The following is an 18,801-nucleotide window of genomic DNA, read 5'->3' as shown; positions in this document are numbered from 1 at the left end:
GGCAATACAAATAGAGGATTCTGCAAGATTATGCCATCAGATAATCTTGAGCATGTTGCATTAATTGAAATATATTAGGTGGAAATGTCAGATCCTGGGTAACACTGCCTATTTTTTGATGAAATAGGGTTGTAGTGTTGGAGATTAATTAGCTACAAAATTGGTTGCAGCACAGAGCATTGAGAGTCTAACCCCAGCTATGCATCAGAAGTTCTAAATCTTATGAACAGGATCTTACAGTTATATGTTTATAGAGAGAGAGAGAGAGAGAGAGAGAGATTACCTCTGCTTTCCCTCTCATTGTTTCACACCCAGATAAATGTGCTATGTAAGACATGCATGATAATCAGTTTTCTGTTAAGCTTACTGTTTTATAATTTTTTACAAATTTTCTCCCATAATCAAATACGTAAGCTTAGTTTAGAAATTTGTTAGCACTTCAAATCCCCAACCCCTCTTTCTTAAGATACCCGATTGACCAGACTTACAGGAAAACCAAATTCGACACTCTAGATGGTTGGTTTCTATTGATGATGTAAATTGGTGGAGGTTGTAGATGCTGAAAGTGGGTGGAGTTTTCTTTGTTGATTGGATTAATTTTTCAGAGTTCAAATGTTTTGTCTGTGATTTAAGCAGGTCATTCGGTTCGAGTATTAGAGAAATTCACTCACTAGATGGTTGTTGATCCTGTAAATGAATGAGAGATTCCTCTTCCTGTCAAACAGATACTATGTGAGTGCCTAATGAGAAGCCAATAGCCTCCTCATCTCCATAGCTGCCGACGAAATTAATATTTACATGATTTTGAAGAGGTGGCAGCTTATGTCAGTTTAGTATTTTATTTTTTCGCTAGAAGGTCAGAATATGTATTAAAAATAGAGAAGAAAAGGAAACAAAATATAATACAACCTAAGAGCCAGAAGCGAGCCTCCACCTTCGACATTGCCATCAGCGGAGACTCACTACTGCTATCTCATAAATTTAAATCTCGTTCTTCCTGCCTCATCTAAAAAAAGCTCGCTCATGATACTATGAGGGAGGATTACATCGTCAGAAGAGGTCCCAGTCTTGGCTACATCTTTGAATAATCCGCAATCGGATTAGCTTCCCTGTAACAATGTGAGATCTTCCAAGTAATGCTATTTAAATAGTTGAGAAGGTGGCTCCATTCTTGACAAACAAACCAAGGAATAAGCCTATGGTGGAAAAGGCCAACCACTGCAGAGGAATCTGACTCTATCCAAAGGTGATTAAAAGTGCTTTCACGAGCAAGAGAAATGCCCTTAATTATACTCCAAATCTCAGCCGAGAAACTGTCAGTGACACCTAGAAAAATGTGATAGCTGAACAGTATTCTATCTTTCAGTTTAGTTAGATCACTGGATTCAACATTTTTATCTATCTTTCTTTCCATCTATCTATCTATAGATAAGCAACATAGATAAGAAACATAAAGGATTTTATTGAAGTGTTGCATAGAAACACAATAAAATTATAACCATCAAATCTTTCCATACAGAAGCAAACCAAAGCAGAACTCAAATCTACACAAAAGTCATAAACATGAAAGCAGATAACATGGACTTCTAACATATAACAATTCTAATCACCAATAAATAAGCTCTGTATTGATCAGAAACTGAGTTATACATATCTCCAATTATCTTCAAATACCCATTCAGCCCACATCCTCCACATGGTTAAGACAAAAGGTTGATGGTGTAAATTTTTTGCTTGAGTGGGACCAACTACCATCACCACCATCAGAACCTATCCATGATGTCCTTGATCAACTGCCTCAATGAATCGAAGGAAGATCCAGTGTCCATAACAGCCATTCTGCTCTTCTCTCTCATCTCCTTCACTCTTCTCACCTCCTTACTATCATGACAATCCATTACTAACCTCACCCCTCTCTCCACTTCCTTTGCTGTCACCACAGCACCTTCATCAGTCCTCATGGTCAACCCCATGTCAAACCCTAATCCAAACTCCCTAACCAGCTCAAATGCATTGAGTTTCTGTTCTCCGTAAAGTGGCCAGACAACAATCGGTACACCATACCACAAGCTCTCCAATATGGAGTTCCATCCACAGTGAGATAAAAACCCTCCAACTGCTTGGTGAGCCAGTATTGCTGTCTGCGGGACCCATCCACAAATCAGCCCCCTCCCCTCCGTCCGACCTAAGAACCCATCAGGCAGGACTTCCTCAAGATATGTGAAATCACTGGTGGTACCAGGACCATTCCCGGCGCTTGGTGGCCTACGCAGTGACCACAAGAAGCGGTGCCCACTCTGCTCAAGCCCAAGTGCGATCTCTTTTACCTGGGCTTCACTGAATGACCCCCTGCTTCCAAAGCATAGGAAGATAACTGAAGATGGAGGCTGATCATCGAGCCATTTCATAATCTTTTCTTCTTTGGCCTCGTTAGACCCAGAATGACCCTTGAGATTGAGCAACGGTCCAATAGGGTAGACCTGAGGAGTTTGGCCATCATGGAATGAGTTCATTGCATGGCATTCAAGCTCAGTGAAAGTATTTACAATAATACCTGCTGTTTCTTTCATCCTCTGACTGTAATAGAGGAAGCAAGCATATGCTTCAGTAGTTTTGTCCAAAAACACCTTGGGCAGCACAGATGGGGGAACCGGGTTGAAGAAACTTGGGATCAATAACTCACCCTTATAGTCCTTCAACTCGGTCATGATTTCGTTATGGAGGGTTGGAAAATGGAGGAGGACACCAAGTGTTGCTGCACCAGAGGTGAAGTACATATAAGTTGGAACATCTAGTTGGTTTGCTACATCAATCATGCTTACCCAGAAGAAGTCGACAATAAAGCCTGCAAGTTGAACCGAGTTGGAGTTTGATTTGGAATTTACGTGTTGGGTGATGGCATGTAGGAGGTGGGGTTTTTGGTTTTCTATGAATAGAGCTCCTGTGTGGTCTTGTGATGCAGGTTTGTCAATGGTGACTTCAGGAAGATTGATGAAGGATATCCCAGTATCAGCTACGGAGTTGCCAAGTGATTCAATGTCAGCAATGGTTGTGCTACCAAACGGTGCAGCCGTGTTAATGAAGGTGATGGAGAAGCGATCATCCTGATCAACTAGGCGCCTTGCAAGCTCCACCATTGAAACAAGGTGACCGGTTTCCGGCAATGGAAGGAAAACCAGTTCTGCTTTCTTCATCTGTGTTTTGTTTTTAAAATATAGTAAGTTTGTAGTTGAAGATGCGAGGTTGGGTCTGATTTATGTGGTATTCTTGAAGGATGTTTTGTCGTTAGGGGAATGGTTTTCTTAGGAAAACCTGTAAAAATATGGAAGTTTATTGTGTGGGTGGTCGGCTTAGAAGAAACATAATGGGAGTAAGTAAGCTCTCAGCTGTCTTTAGTAAAAGATACCTCAATTCATCTTATCCAAACCTTTTTATGAACCTAAGAATGGATCTTCTACCGTTCGTTCTTGTTACTTAAATGTCATTCAACTTCTAAGAGTCAAAAGCGAGAGAGATAGCTCCAAATGCTGGATGTAGTGGTTGCAAAAAGTAAACTAGCTTGTGGTAATGGGTCACCAGGAGATGGTTTCAAATTGTGTTTTGGATCTACTATGGAGAAGGATTACACGAATCTCATGTGAGTATTTTATACAGGTGAACTATTTGTAGAATTAAAATAAAAACTTAACAAGATAGGGAGTGATAAACTATCGTTTATATTAGCATCATACACATCTAGAGGTAGATAGGTTTCAATAGATGTCGATTCATATGTAGGGGAATCCATCTCATTAAGTGAGGAGAGAAAAGAGAGCTTTTAGGGAGTATACCACAGTCACATGCCCCTTTATATTGACATCATATGTGCTTTAAGAGAGTGAAAGAGTTCCAGTGAACGGGGAGAGAAGAGAAAGGATAGCGGATCAGATACTCGAGAATCACTCTCGTATGGGATTGATTCACACGGAATCCATCCATGGAAAAACCCTGTGGTGGGTTTCATCTATGTGGGTCAAACTCTATTAAGAATAATTCTTATACGATAACTTGATCCACACTCAATAAAAATACCCTATTAAAAAATGTATACGTCGTAATGGCGTGCCGGGTGTATACAATGCAGTCGTGAGCCACCTTACCCTCCAGCCCACCCTTAAAAAAAAAATCCTAACATGTAGAAAAATGACAGGAACCACGAGTTTAAAGGGATGAATGGATCATCTTTGATCGGTATAAATAGGAGGAAATGACATGAAATAATATAAAACAAAGTGAATAGAAGACTAATAAAAATATTAAAGTATGGGGGTTTTTTTTTTTTTGGTAAGGATTAATATATGGGTTACTAACTTAAAAAATCCAACCGGAGAACGGGTTTAATGGGTCATGTTTGTGTTGACTATTGCAAACTATGTGTATTAAGTATTAATGGCCAACAACCCAAGGGGGTATCATAGTTGGTGGGCAACGACTTGGTACGATCCGTAAACTCGGAAGTCCTTGTCGTGGCATAACTATCAAATGAGAGATACTAGATTTTTCTATCCCTAGCTATAGCCAGTGGATATCCCTGACTGATATATTAGGGATCTTTTTATTGATACCTCTTAAGGTGTTAAATTATGGAATAAAATTTTTTGTCTACGAAAGATCCCCGGTCTGTAGATACAAGGATCACACAATGACTATCGTGCCCCTCCTGAAGATGTGCACCTTTGTACGCAAGCACAGGGGCCTTTGGCAAATAGAAAGTACTGTCCCATAATTTATATTTTTTTTATTGCTTCGAATAAAATTTATTGAAGAAAAAGAATTCTTGTAGTGAATCCCATTTATTTGGGATACTGATGAGTTGAGTTAAGCTTTAGTATTATACATTTTTCTACCAATTAAGGTAAAATCTTGTCAATTCACTTGTAACTTGTGTAATAAAAAAAAAAAAGGCACAAGACAATCACAGCTCTTGAGAAGGACATAATGGTAAATATACATTTAAATTATTTCAAAAACCTTTATTTATCCTAATTTAAAGAACTTTTGGGAATAAAAAAAATGGTTTTCAAAAGAAGGTTACATGTTTGTGAAACAACATACTTTTACCTACAATGTAAGAAAACAGTGTTATACTAAAGAGACGCCTTGAGTGTAGCTCCACCCAGGTCCAAAGACGATGTGTGTTAACATACGTCTCCAATTTGAGTCTCCTTTTGACTAATTTATCACACGAGTTATGTATTATCGAAGTTTACCCTTAGGCCTAAATCGTAAATTGGACACGAGTTACGTATTATCAAAGATTACCCTTGGGCCTAAATCGTAAATCGGATAGTGTCGAAGGGTTCCTCGTTAAGAAAAATAAAATAAAATTTTAGATATTTTTTTTGGGTCAATTTTGATATTCTAATTCTTATATCTGTCAATTATTTTCAGTATATATAATTTATTGGGCTCCTAACCACAAGGATTAATGGTGATAAAGTTGAATATTAAAAAAAAAATCTGAAAAAGTTGAATTATTTATTGAGTAAGTGGTGGATTGGAATCTTGTACCTACATTGCGGAGCACGTGAATTCAAAATATATGTCCTCACTTTTCATCAATCTTTAAGAAAAGGCATTCCAAATTATTAATTTAAAAAAAAAAAAAACATATTCCAAATTAATATTTGAAAATATGTTCAGTCTCTGTTGGGTGAGTGGGGTACGTATGCATGCATGTGGCCATTGTTAGTGAGCAGCAGTTACCTGTGTTGCATGATTACATCATAAGCCATAGATTTTATGAAGCGAGGCATTAATCTTTAGTGATTGCATGCATGTGGCCCCTTTTCAGTTTTTTTTTTTTTTTTTTTTTTTTTTTTTTTTTATGCTGTATTAAATAATAATAAAAGGTTTTCTTGATGAGTATAGCCATTACAGCACTCATTTGGAAGTCTGATGAAAATTGATCCCTGAGATCTTACAGTACAATGGGTGGGGATCCTCATAATAATAGTTTGCTTGTGGAACCCAGTGGTGTATTATTGATCTTCTTTTTCTCTTGGTACTGTCATGCATGGAATCCACTAGTCCCTCCTCAGAGCCAATGAGATTAATTCCAAGACACTCCTAAATTCCAACACACTCCCTCTTCATCTAGAAGGAAGGGGCCTTCCTTTACCACTGTCCGAACTTCTTCTGACTTCCCTCCACCCTTCGCTCTAAATCCTGTTGATAGTTGATACGAGCTCAAAGAGAAAGATGAGAAAAAGGTGGCGAAAAAAATTAATAAAGATGAAAATAAATTAGATGGAGAAAAAATAGGGAAAAATTATTGAATATTTGTATTCATCGAATCCAAATTATTAATGAGATTGTTTATTTTTATTTATGTATAAAATTTATATATTGAGTTTATAAATTGTTTCATGGCTCTTCACCCAAAACTGTTCTCAAACCGGGCATTAGTCCACTACGTGGTTAATTAGGTTTTCACCAATAGAAATTTGGTTTAATTGAGCCCACGTCTTGGCTAATTAGGAGGGAGCTGGCCTTCTATCTCTTGAGAACTTAATTGGGTTTTAACTTTTTCTCTATTCCATCTCTTTGATTACTTAAATACAAATTTAAAGTAGTTATCGGATTGTAACTCTTACCCATGATCTATAATTCTACTAACTCACTAATTTCATACATTGTAGCCACCCAATAAACCCATGATTCATGAGACACGTAATACCTGCCTATATCAAATAGTACAAACAAGATTAGCTATTGTTGAGTTGCACAAAAATTCAATCATCTACCCTCCAATCTGCTCATGCATCCTCTCATAGTCTTGTGTACTTGTTTTGTAATCTTGAAATTTATCATGATTTATATTTCCATGGGGCTAATTTCAATTGGGTAAAAATTGAAAGTGAGCAGTGAACCTAAGGGTTACATGTCTAACCAAAACTTTAAACCCATGAGTTCTGTTCATATACAAGGAGAATGACCAATAAAAATGGGTGAATTAAGCTATCTATGATTTGGGAAAGATGGTTTAGTTTTAACTTAGTTTTATATTCTAGCACACATACATTGGATCCATAGCTGAAAATTGAAGAAATTGCTGACAGTGCACACCGGAGTGGTAAGCGTATACATTAATAGGAGTGAGATCGTAGACATTGAGATATATAGGGACAGATCCGGTTTTCCTCTTCCCAAAGAAGACTCTTCTGAACATTTTTCAAGTTCTCGGAGACTAATATTCAAACAGAGAAGAAAAGAGCTTCGTTCTAATATGAGAGAGAAGGGAAATGGGCCGGGGGTTGAGGATTGGGGTTGCCAAGTGGAGTGGGCAAGTAGGGGTGGGGTAGCAGAGAAGGGAGGGGGCGGGAAGGCGGAGGCTAGAGGCAGTGGTCAAAATGTAAAAAAAATATGAGGGTAAAAGTGGGATTCTGTTTTGGGTAGCTTTGTAAAATCAAATTGAAGAATGGGTGATTTTGTAAATTCAAAACCATAGTGGATAATTTGGTAAAGCGTAAACCCAAAAGTGGGTAATCTTATAGTATTCCCTAATTTAAACTTTAAAGAGAACTATTTGTATGATTGTTTATAAAAAAATAAAAAAAATAAGGGGGAAATAAAAAAAAAAAAAATCAATCTATTTGTATGATTTAAAAAATAAAGAGAAAGGATTGATTTGTTGCCCTTTATATTGGCATCATATATATATTTACAAGGATAAAGGAGTTTCAATGGATATTGATTCATATATATGAAAACTCAACATAATTAAAAAATGAATAAGACATCGAGCATGTGACGAAACATGTACATCACAATTTAACGTCTCATGATATTGGTATAAGACATGCCTAGAGCAAAAAAGTTTCAATGAATGTCAATTCATGTAAATGAAAATCCACATTAGTAAAGGAGGAGATAAAAGATAGAGCCTATGAAGAGTGTGCACATCACAGTCGTGTGTTGGGGCGTATACATCACAGTCGCGTGCCTTCCCCCCCAAACCCCAACAAAGAAAAGATCCAATACAAACAAAATATGACAGGAACAACGAGTTTCGATTGGTAGAATGAAACCATGAAATGGGTTTGAATTATTAATAAATAAATAAATAAATATTTCCAAACATATGGTAGCCGAGCCCCACAAACGTTGTTTCATCTATATTCTTGCAAACAGACTGGAACAGATTGTTCAAGATCTTGTATCCCCAAATCATACTGCTATTATCCTTGGAAGGAAGGATAATTCAATCCTCAATAAAAGAATCTGAGATTGACTTGGTCTCATTTTTATCCTCTTGAGTGGAAGAGTTCTGGATAGGGCTATCCATTATACTCATCATAAAATTTGGATCCCACTTGACGGTCATGGAATCAATCAAGATCATGGAATTGGTCAAGATCGATATTGTTTCAATATCAATCTGAATCAGCTTAGATTAGCCTGTATCGAATAGATCTTTTTTTTTATTATTCCCAGGTCCATACATGTGTATCAAGATCAGAAAAATCAATTCATTGGGGATCCATCAAGGCCAATACTGTTTCAATCCATCTAATACTAACCAATCCAATCCAATTTTTAAAACCATGATAGGAATCAGTGGATTGGATCACCTAATCCTCCAATCCAGATCCGATACTTGGCCCAACCCATATTCAATTAATCGTATTGCTTATAGGATTTTTTTGGATATTTATGAAATGTTTCACATATATTTTTTTAAACCAATACCTAAATTGATACCAAAAGTATTAATCCTGCACATGACGTTCAGCCATAGAGGAGCTAGATCGAGATCCAATACCTTGCACTTAAAGTTTTAAACCATGACTACTACCTGCTCTTTTTTCTTTTTTCTTTTTCTGACCCATAATGATCATGACCCCACAATTACAGTGATTAGGTCATATCGGAGTTGAATGAAAATTATTCAACTTTCACCAAAAGCATTGAAGAACACTAACACCTCTCGTGTAAATGACTCCAAGATGATAAGAGGGGTCAAACTTAGCATCACACGTTTTTTGAGGCGCCTCCACTAGTGCTTGCTCCCTTCTCTACTATACATCATTTGTACCTGCCTCACCTTCCCCAACAATGCAAATCATCTATAATTAGGCCATATTGGAATCTTTTTATTTTTGGGCCATACTGGTATTTTTTTTTTTTTAATTATTTATCATCTATTTGTTAAAAAAAAATTAAAATCATTTTTTATCTAAATATAAAAATCGTCTAAACTATAAGACATAACAGATTGTAAAATGAGAAATAAATTTGGTATGTTTATGTGTTGAATAAACATACATATGAGGAGAAAGTTTGCCACATAGCTTGTTTACTGTAGAAGAGCGAAAGATGAGAAGAGTCTACACACAAAAAAAAATGAGAAAAGAATACAACAAAGCAGTAAAGTATGGCCATAAAGACTAATGAGGACACCACCGTGCACAGCTCTCTCTCTCTCTCTCTCTCTCTCTCTCTCTCTCTCTCTCTCTCTCTCTCTCTCTCAAAAGTTCTATCATGGATTTAATTCTCAGTACCAATATGGTTTTGTGTCAATATCGATTCAATTCGAATCAGCATTAGAGAGGATCAGTGGATATCAACCATTTTTGCCTTTTGCTTTTCAGTACATTTTTTTTTTTTTTTTTTACTATTTTACTCTTGAAACGATACGTATAATTAATTCAAATTGATCAAGAATCGAAGATCGATCTCAGTCAATATTGATACAAGACAATCGACATAATACCAATACTTCAACCGAGCTGTACCCACCAACTAGATTTGACAAAGATGAATGACCTACATTCTCGTGTTCAACCATGGCTGATGAGGAATTCAGAATTTCTCACTGAATTGTTTCATCAGCACTACTTGATATCTCAGAGGTCACAAACGTCAATATTCTTGAAGATGGGTATGGATACAAAAAGTAAAGACATTGAACCTCTCACAACAATCAGAAGCCACCAGCAGCACCCATGATCCAAGTGCCCGAAGCTCTGCCCCGTTTGAGCCCGCACCCCGCGAGTGCCCGAAGCCCGAAACCCTCAACCCCATTATTATCTGAATCCTGGCAGCAGACGTCACAATCCTGCCCTGTTTGAGCCCATACCCCTCACTATTTCCCCATCCAATCTCTCTGCATCGCCTGCCAAATCCCCTCTCTCCTACGATCCAAATCTGTTACGACTTACGAGGACCTCCAATTTCCGGAGCCACAATTTCCTATCCTATTTCCAGCAGACGAGGTGAGGTTTTGAGAGAGAGAGAGAGAGAGAGAGAGAACAGCGGGCTCTGAGAAAAGAGGGAGGGGGGGGGGGGGGGGGGTGTCACGGTGCTTTACCTGTTTATTGTGGTGCTGAACGCGGGTAGATGAGAGAGTAGCAGAAAAACAAAGGGTTTTATAAGGAAGACGCAAAATTACTATTTTAACCTCTATTTTTAAACGGGAACAACAACAATAATCATAATCTTATTCCAATTTAAATGGGGTCGTTACATGGGTTCAATATGAAAATTAGAAAATAAAAAGAAAAACATAAAAAAGAGAGTAAAAAAAAAAAACTTGGGGATAAGAGAAAAAAAGGTAAAGCAGTATAGAAAAACACATCATCGAAACACTCTCTATAGGGGGTGGAAACACGGGTCATCGTCTTCCACGAAACTCTATCCGAAGTCATACAAGGGTCGAGCCCTACTCTTTGTATATCTTTTCGGAGCACTTCATTAATTGTCATCTTTGGTATACCCCTACATTTTCTAGTTCCCTCCACCTGAATCTGATCACTTTTCCTTACTAGGGCCTTCATAGGTCTCCGTTGGACATGACATACCACCTAAACCGACTGTCACGGAGTTTGCCTTGAATTAGTACAATCCCCAAATCATTTCTAGTACTATCATTCCTTACCTTATATCTTCTAATCTTACCGCACAAATCTCTCAATATTCCCATCTCTACTACACTCAATTTATTCAAAGTATTCTATTAATCGGTAGAGCACCCGCTGATTAAAGTTCAGAGCGAAAACAAAGTAAAAATAAATTTTGGCCAGAATAAAAAATTGGTTTTAGCCTCATTTTGAATTTCGTATTCTACTGATTTCTTCAAATAGAAATAAAGTACATAAATGATACCAAACAAAAAATGTTTTTATTTAAAAAAACAAAAACAAAAATAATGGACGAGACATGAGTCAATCCTAGCCCTTCAATGTGTGGAAAAATCAGAAAAAAATCATTGGAGGGCTGTAGAAAGCACAAGAATTTTCAACCACCCTTTTGAATTTGGTATAACTAGAGACCAAATCATGGGTCCCTCTCATTACCTTAAATTGTTATCTTTTCACCTCCCACTCCCTATCTTGTTAGCGGTGGTAGACAACAAACGAGTGAAGGAGAAGCGAGAAGAAGAAGAAGAAGAAATGACGAAGAAAGCATCGCTGGTGTTCGTTCCAGCCCCGGCCGTCGGTCACATAGTTTCAGCAATTGAGCTTGCCAAGCTTCTGATTGCTCGAGATGATCGCCTTTCCATCATTATTCTTCTCATGAAGACTCCTTATTCCCCCACCTTTAACACTTTCCTCAAATCGCTTGCCGCTTCCGTCGTCGTCACCGGCATCCGTTTCGTGGAGTTGCCTCAACTGGAACCTCCTTCACCTGAAATGGCTCAGTCCATTGAAGGCAGCGTATCCATCTTCATAGACAACCACAAGCCATTCGTCAAAGATGCCATCACCCAACTCTTCTTCACGTCCGAGTCTCAAACTCAGTCTCCACTCGCCGGGTTAGTTATCGATCTCTTCTGCACCTCCATGATTGACGTAGCCAACGAACTTGGCATCCCCTCCTACCTCTTCTTTTCATCCACTGCAGGTCTTCTGAGTCTCATGCTTCACCTCCCAATCCTCGATACCCAAATCCACACCGATTTCAAGGACTCGGATATTGAGTTGCTCATCCCGGGTTTTGTCAACTCAGTTCCCCCACATGTTTTGCCTATGCCAATCTGGTGCAAAGGGCAAGACGGGTACACCTGGTACCTCTACCATAGCCGGCGGTTCAGTGAAACGAAGGGTATTATCGTAAATACGTTCTCCGAACTCGAACCACATCTAATCAGCTTCTTGTCTTCCTCCTCCGGTCGAACCCCACCCGTATACCCGGTCGGCCCACTACTTGATCTTCGGGGTCAAATACACTCGCAATTAGACCAGACCAACTTCGAGAGAATCAATAGATGGCTCGACGATCAACCACCGTCTTCGGTGGTGTTGCTGTGCTTCGGCAGCGGTGGGAGCTTCGGTGTACCGCAGGTGATGGAGATCGCACATGGAGTTGAGCGGAGTGGGCACCGATTCCTATGGTCTTTGCGTCAGCCGTCTATAGGGTTTAATAGTCCCTCGGACTACACGAATGTGAAGGAAGTGTTACCAGAGGGATTTTTGGATCGGACGGCTGAGAGAGGATTGGTGTGTGGGTGGATCCCACAAGTGGATGTGCTGGGACACCGTTCGATCGGAGGATTTGTGTCTCACTGCGGGTGGAACTCCACTTTGGAGAGCATTTGGTTTGGTGTGCCGATCGCATGTTGGCCATTGTATGCAGAGCAGCATTTGAATGCTTTCGAGATGGTGAAGGAGATGGGAGGGTTAATGGTGGAATTGACGTTGGATAATAGGGGAGGAGGTGATGATTTAGTGAAAGCAGAGGAGGTGGAGAGAGCTGTGAGGCGTTTGATGGATCCCAAATGTGAGGTAAGGATGAGGATCAAGGAGATGCAGGAGAAGAGTAGGAAGGCTTTGATGGATGGTGGATCTTCGTTCACTTCTTTGGGATGCTTGATTAAGGATATACTCGATGAATGCGTTGAGAAAATGGAGGGATCATAGTGGGATTTGGTGACATTGGTTTTTTTTTTTTTTTTTTTTTTTTTTTAACTGGATGTCTTTGGATTGATTTTTGTTTCTATTTCTAAAGTGTTTGATATGATGCGCATATATACATGTATTAAATTGAACCTAGACATAAATAATACTTTTATGAATTCAATCTCAAGAATATGTGAGTGATAAAGTGGTGGTAGAAGAAAGTTTTGTCTTCAAGAGTGTGGCCCTTGCGTCCTCATCCTAGACAAATGAGGACTCAAGTCTGAGCATCAATCAAGAGGGATGCCGTGGTTATTTTTCATCTTTTATATCTAGAAGGTCTAGACGCAAGGGTGTGCTATGAGATAAAATCATGTCTTCTAAAGCGATCCATGTTTAATATAGTTCCTCTAAAGCAAAAATATGAATATGTATTCACTTTATTGTAACCAATATTTTTTGCTATAACAAACAATGCTCACATGAGAAAAATAGAGGGCTCTGATTGGCTTGTGGTGATGATGGGTTGTCTCTTATATTGCAGGAAAGATCATCAATATTCATTTTTGAGTTTGATATGTGGTTGAAGATATTCCACCAAAAAAAAAAAAAAATGAAATATAAATTTGAAAAATTTTCTGAGCTTGATCATATTTCACTTTCACCCCGTTGTTGACAAAGCCTTGTATTTTACAACTTCGAGTGATTCACGTATCAATGAAATGGATTTTTTTACAGCAAATTAAAGATACTGTCCTCGATAAATAGAGAGAAATTCATTAATAAGAGGGAAGTTAAGCCAACACTAGATCTACATGTTTCACAGTGTGCTATAGGTGGGGGCTAGGAGAGGGGGTGGGAGGTGGGGACGGAGGGTGAGGTTTTCTGGACAGAAGGATAAGGACTAAGGAGAGATCTCTAGGTTACTATACTCTCTTGAAGCAGTTAGATTTTATTTTTTCTTTTTTCTTTTTTTTTCTACTATCCCATTGAGTAAGGCCGCTAGTCTACTAAGGTGCTAATAGGGCCCTACTCCTATGTCTGTCCACCTATGGCAAGAAGGGGAACGGCAAAACAAGGGAAACAGACGTATGGTATGAGTCTTACATAGTGAAAAATTAAGAACGATACAATATTAAAAAAAAAAAAAAAAAAAAAAAGGGTAACAAAAAAATAAAGAACAGTAAAAAATGGAAGGTACAGGTCTTAACGTGTATAATAAAAAAAAAAATGATAATATAATTATTTGAATTAAAGAATTATTACATAAATATCAGCATCTAATGTTCAAAACAATTATAAAATCCAACATTAATGCATGTATATCCCATTATTCATTATAAGTTCTAAGACATAATATCGAATATCATCCAACATCAATTATAAATTTATACACCAAACATGTCCAAATTCTTATTGAGCAAAAGTGTTTTGGTTATGATGTTGTTCATTGTTGTCAACATAGTCAAACAGCCGGAAGTGATACATGTTTACTTTGAGTGAGGAGTTATCAACTTTTAAACACTTTTTAGCAAATGCATCAGTTTGTACCTCAATTTTGGGTTCTATGCATTAAATTTGAGTTGAATATATTATCATGAAAAATGTTGACCATTGAGTTATCTTCATATTAATGAGAGAATTAAATAGAGCAGAGTTCGAAAGAAAGAGATATGGTCAATTAAGTAGACATTATGTTCAACAAATTAAATCTTAAAAAAACGAAAAAATTATGAAAACATGTTTTAAACGTGTTTTAAACGTGCATGGAATGGGAATTCTTTTTGTTTGTCATTTTTTCTCCCATCTTTGGAAGCATACGGCAAAACGTGTTTTAAATGGTAAAAAAAAAAAATTAAATGTGTTTTTGCTAATAGTAACCTACCCACTCACACATGCATATGGCAATGTTCAATCTCGCAACCTCATCCCTTGGACGCTAACTCTTCAAACTGAAATTGCCACAACTAGATTAAGCTAGTATTCATCGTTATCTTCTTTTTCAAGAGCCCATTTCTTTTCAATTTTTCAAGCACCTACAACCAACCATTAAGAGGGTGCTGACAAAGTGGGGCAAAACAATCTTTTTATATCCACTGTGTCTTTGACAAATGTACACACTATCAATCAATTGAACAATGTAAATAAAATATTCTTTTTTTTTTTTCCCCTTAAATTTAACAAATCACATCAATCCCATGCCCTTCTTCTTTCTCCCTCTCACCAACATCGATTTAAAATCTCGCGAATCAGATAGCTAATACAGAATACTTTGATACCCATCTTATTTGTATCGATGGATTAGTCGATTTTATCTATTTCATTAAAATAATAAGGTTTTTGACGATTCTGCCCTTCAATCTAATACGGACAGGCCGATTATGATACGATTCAACTAATTCGATAATGCTACTTAAAACCTTGCTCACCAGTCTCTCCCAAAGTTGTTTCTCATACAACCTTAAGATATTGGGATAGGATCATCCCATACGAGCAACCCATATCGACACAAGCTGATCAACATTGATAGTTAGGCAATCTTGTATCAGCGGAATGGCATGGACAAAGAATAAAACAATAAGAATTGTTAGATTTTTGTCTAAGCAAATGTTTTATTTCATATTTTTAGTTCTATATAATTGAACTATCAAATCATAGGTTTTTCTCTTTTAATATGAAAATATATTATTGGACCTGGTATGATCCAATCCATGCAATTGTGGGTTCAGTATGGATCCGCAAGACTAGTCAGACGAAAGGTTTAGATACCCGTCGTTAACGCCAAAAAATAAAAAGAACATATGTTTTACAAAAAATTATTACCACTATGTTTTTCTTCTTTGATGCGGCGTTGTTCTATGCCCTTATCAATTGGATTGAAGCTTGAAATTAGTACCAGACATCAGTATTGATACTATCCTTTCAATTGTGCTAAGGACAGAGTGTTAAAATGTGCAACTTCCAATTAGGTAAATGGAAACGCATCATGGAGATCAGAAGGTTAGCTAGACTGAAATTTGAGATACTTGAAGAAACTGAAATAGATTTCTTGGATAATTTCTTCTACTTTTTAAAAGAGAGCGTATGGGATATGGATTTAGTGCACGGTATAGGAATGGGTATCGGCCATCTCAAATAGAAGAGTTTAAAATACTATTCCCTAGAGATGGAAAAGAAAGAGACATTTAAAAAATGGAAATTCCAATTTTAGGAAATGTAGAAAAAAATTTGAAGATAATAGACTCGGGGAGGGGAGATTGTAGCGATGTAAAAGGACCTTTATTTGTGCGGACACTGTAGGGGGACTCATTATTATTGCCTCTATTATTATCTTTTCCCCTTTTTATTTTCTTGGAAGTTTTGTATTTTGTGGCTAAGACTTTTTCTCAGAGTGAGGAGAAGAAGAAGAATGATGAGTAAGAAAAAAGTAGAGCTGGTCTTTCTTCCAATTCCGTTCATGGGTCATATAGTCTCAATGACTGAGCTGGCCAAGAACCTCATAGCTCGAGACCATCGCATCTCTATTACCATTCTCATCATAAAGTTCCCCACCACCCCAGACGTCAACGCTCGCATCCAATCTCTCTCTGGTTCCGTCGCCAGAATCCGCTTCAACGAACTGCCTCACCTTGACCTACCTTCACCCAACACGGCTCAGACTCCAGAAGCCATGGTATGCACCTTCATAGAAGGGCATAAACCCCTTGTCAAGAACAAACTCACCCAACTCTTCTTCACACCCGAGTCATCAGATGCCAAACCAGATCGACTCGCCGGGTTATTCATCGATATGGCGTGCACCACCATGATCGATTTGGCCAATGAACTTGGGATCCCTTCCTATATCTTCTACCCATCTAACGCTTGCATCCTGGGACTCTCACTCCACCTCCCCGCACTCGACACCCACATCCACTCGGACTTCATGGACTCGGAGACTGAGTTAACTATCCCGAGTTTCAATCATTCAGTCCCTCCACAGTTCTTGCCTATGTGTTTATGGAGCAAAAACCACAGCGGGTTTACCTGGGCCACCTATCACAGCCGTAGGTTCAAGGATGCAAGGGGTATTATCGTAAATACATTTTCTGAGCTTGAACCCTACGCGGTTCACTCGTTCTCTTTGGATGATTCAATTCCGCCTGTGTACCCGGTTGGGCCGTTGGTCGATCTCCAGGGTCTGATCCACTCGCAATTCGATCGGACCCAATTCCGGAGCACAAAGAGATGGCTGGATGACCAGCCCACGTCATCGGTGGTCTTCTTGTGCTTCGGCAGCATGGGGAGCTTCAGTGCACCGCAAGTGAAGGAGATAGCTGTTGGGCTTGATAGGAGCGGGCACAGGTTCTTATGGTCATTGCGACAGCCACCTCAGGAAGGAGAAGTTTCTCCTACAGCATACACGAATCTAGAGGAGGTGTTGCCGGAGGGATTCTTAGATCGGACGACAAAGAGAGGGCTGGTGTGTGGATGGGTCCCACAGGTGGATGTGTTGGGTCACCGTGCGATAGGTGGGTTCGTGTCTCATTGCGGATGGAACTCCATATTGGAGAGCTTATGGTTCGGTGTGCCCATCGCAGCGTGGCCACTGCATGCAGAGCAGCATCTGAATGCGTTTGAGATGGCAAAGGAGTTAGGAGGATTGGTGGTGGAGCTCAGATTGGATTACAGAGGAGGAGATGATTTGGTGATGGCGGAGGAGGTGGAGAGAGCGGTTAGCTGTTTGATGGATTCTGATTGTAAGGTAAGGAAGAAGGTCAAGAACATAGAGGAGAATAGCAGGCGGGCTCTGATGGACGGTGGATCATCATTTATTTCCTTGGGATGCTTGATTGAAGATCTGATGGATGAGAGGTGACAAAGATTTTTTTTTGCTCTATAAAATGGAATAGAATGATATCGAGCTTAATCGATCCCTGATCCTAATTTTTTCGATTCTATTCCACGTGTATGGTTATGCATTACATTGATGTGACTGGTGTGATTAAATTTTCCATCCTCCACCATAAAATTATACTTACCATGGTTTCAAATATTCGGTATTATATTTACTGAATCGATCGTATCATGTTGATATTGGTCTCACCGATCTAGATCGGTTTGTTCATATTACTTTAGGGATAAAACAATAGAAAAATGTACTTAAAAAAAAATGATCGATCGAAACCATGCCCTTAGTGCTTTAAGTGAGTGAAAAATAGGAAATCTTTAATAAAATTCTCCAAAAAAAGACAACCATGAGATTCGAACTTAAGACCTCTTGATACTAAGTAATTGTTGTTGAAAAGATATGACACCCGATAATACTTAAAGTCTTTAAAATACAAAATCTGCAAAAAGAGAGTAAAACCCAAGATAGTTCCATTCTAAATATATAAAATGCATGTTTTATTACCCTAGATTTCACACATAATTGTGTTCATCAGTACTCTAACAGAATCAAGCTTTGTTCATTTTATTTTTTGGTATAGTGTTCGGTTATTATTCGGTCCCAACGAAAGTGCAGGCGTCGTCGTTCCCATCATCCTCGCTCAAATAATGGGAAAAACATCCTCTACAGGGAGGCTTTTGACACGATGATCAGATACAGTGATGCACAAGAATGCGACAAGTAGTAAAAATGCATCCTAGGGCTAAGGATGTTTGTCCGAACACAACCTATTGCTCGATCCATTTCAGCTGTAGGGAGGCAAAAACTCACCCGATTAGAGGAATCCCCGATTATGACTCGCCCTGAGACCAAATCACACCGAATTTAACGGACCACATTTACTAATGGGTGCATATCGGGTGTGATCGATCTAATTGGTGTGGGCTTGGGAATGACACTCTTAGCTCTGATCCATTAGAGGTAGGGAGCCAACCAATGGGAACTGTAGAACATGATCTTTGGGGCAGAGAGAGAGAGATAGAGCATGTTGGCGTA

The 18,801-nt window shown here is 38.5% G+C and overlaps 3 protein-coding genes across 3 annotated transcripts; 2 read left to right on the top strand and 1 right to left on the bottom strand.

The window, feature by feature from the left end:
• Window positions 1-1,438: 1,438 nt before the first annotated feature.
• Window positions 1,439-3,365, bottom strand: LOC122059951 (anthocyanidin 3-O-glucosyltransferase 2-like). Its single transcript, XM_042623049.1, has one exon. The coding sequence runs from the start codon at window positions 3,192-3,194 to the stop codon at window positions 1,764-1,766; it is 1,431 nt and encodes a 476-aa protein (XP_042478983.1). The 5' UTR covers window positions 3,195-3,365; the 3' UTR covers window positions 1,439-1,763.
• A 7,995-nt stretch (window positions 3,366-11,360) lies between these two features.
• On the top strand, window positions 11,361-13,059 carry LOC122059241 (UDP-glycosyltransferase 71K1-like). Its single transcript, XM_042621929.1, has one exon. The coding sequence runs from the start codon at window positions 11,433-11,435 to the stop codon at window positions 12,897-12,899; it is 1,467 nt and encodes a 488-aa protein (XP_042477863.1). The 5' UTR covers window positions 11,361-11,432; the 3' UTR covers window positions 12,900-13,059.
• Window positions 13,060-16,201: 3,142 nt separating this feature from the next.
• LOC122059459 (anthocyanidin 3-O-glucosyltransferase 2-like) lies at window positions 16,202-17,933 on the top strand. The gene has a single exon (XM_042622254.1). It carries the CDS (start codon window positions 16,285-16,287, stop codon window positions 17,731-17,733), a length of 1,449 nt encoding a protein of 482 aa, XP_042478188.1. The 5' UTR covers window positions 16,202-16,284; the 3' UTR covers window positions 17,734-17,933.
• The last annotated feature ends 868 nt before the right edge of the window (window positions 17,934-18,801 follow it).

This window comes from Macadamia integrifolia, chromosome 13 (genome assembly GCF_013358625.1).
Source record: "Macadamia integrifolia cultivar HAES 741 chromosome 13, SCU_Mint_v3, whole genome shotgun sequence".
Lineage (NCBI taxonomy): Eukaryota > Viridiplantae > Streptophyta > Magnoliopsida > Proteales > Proteaceae > Macadamia > Macadamia integrifolia.
The sequence above is the reverse complement of the archived record's forward strand: the minus strand, read 5'-3'. Positions and strand labels throughout refer to the sequence as shown.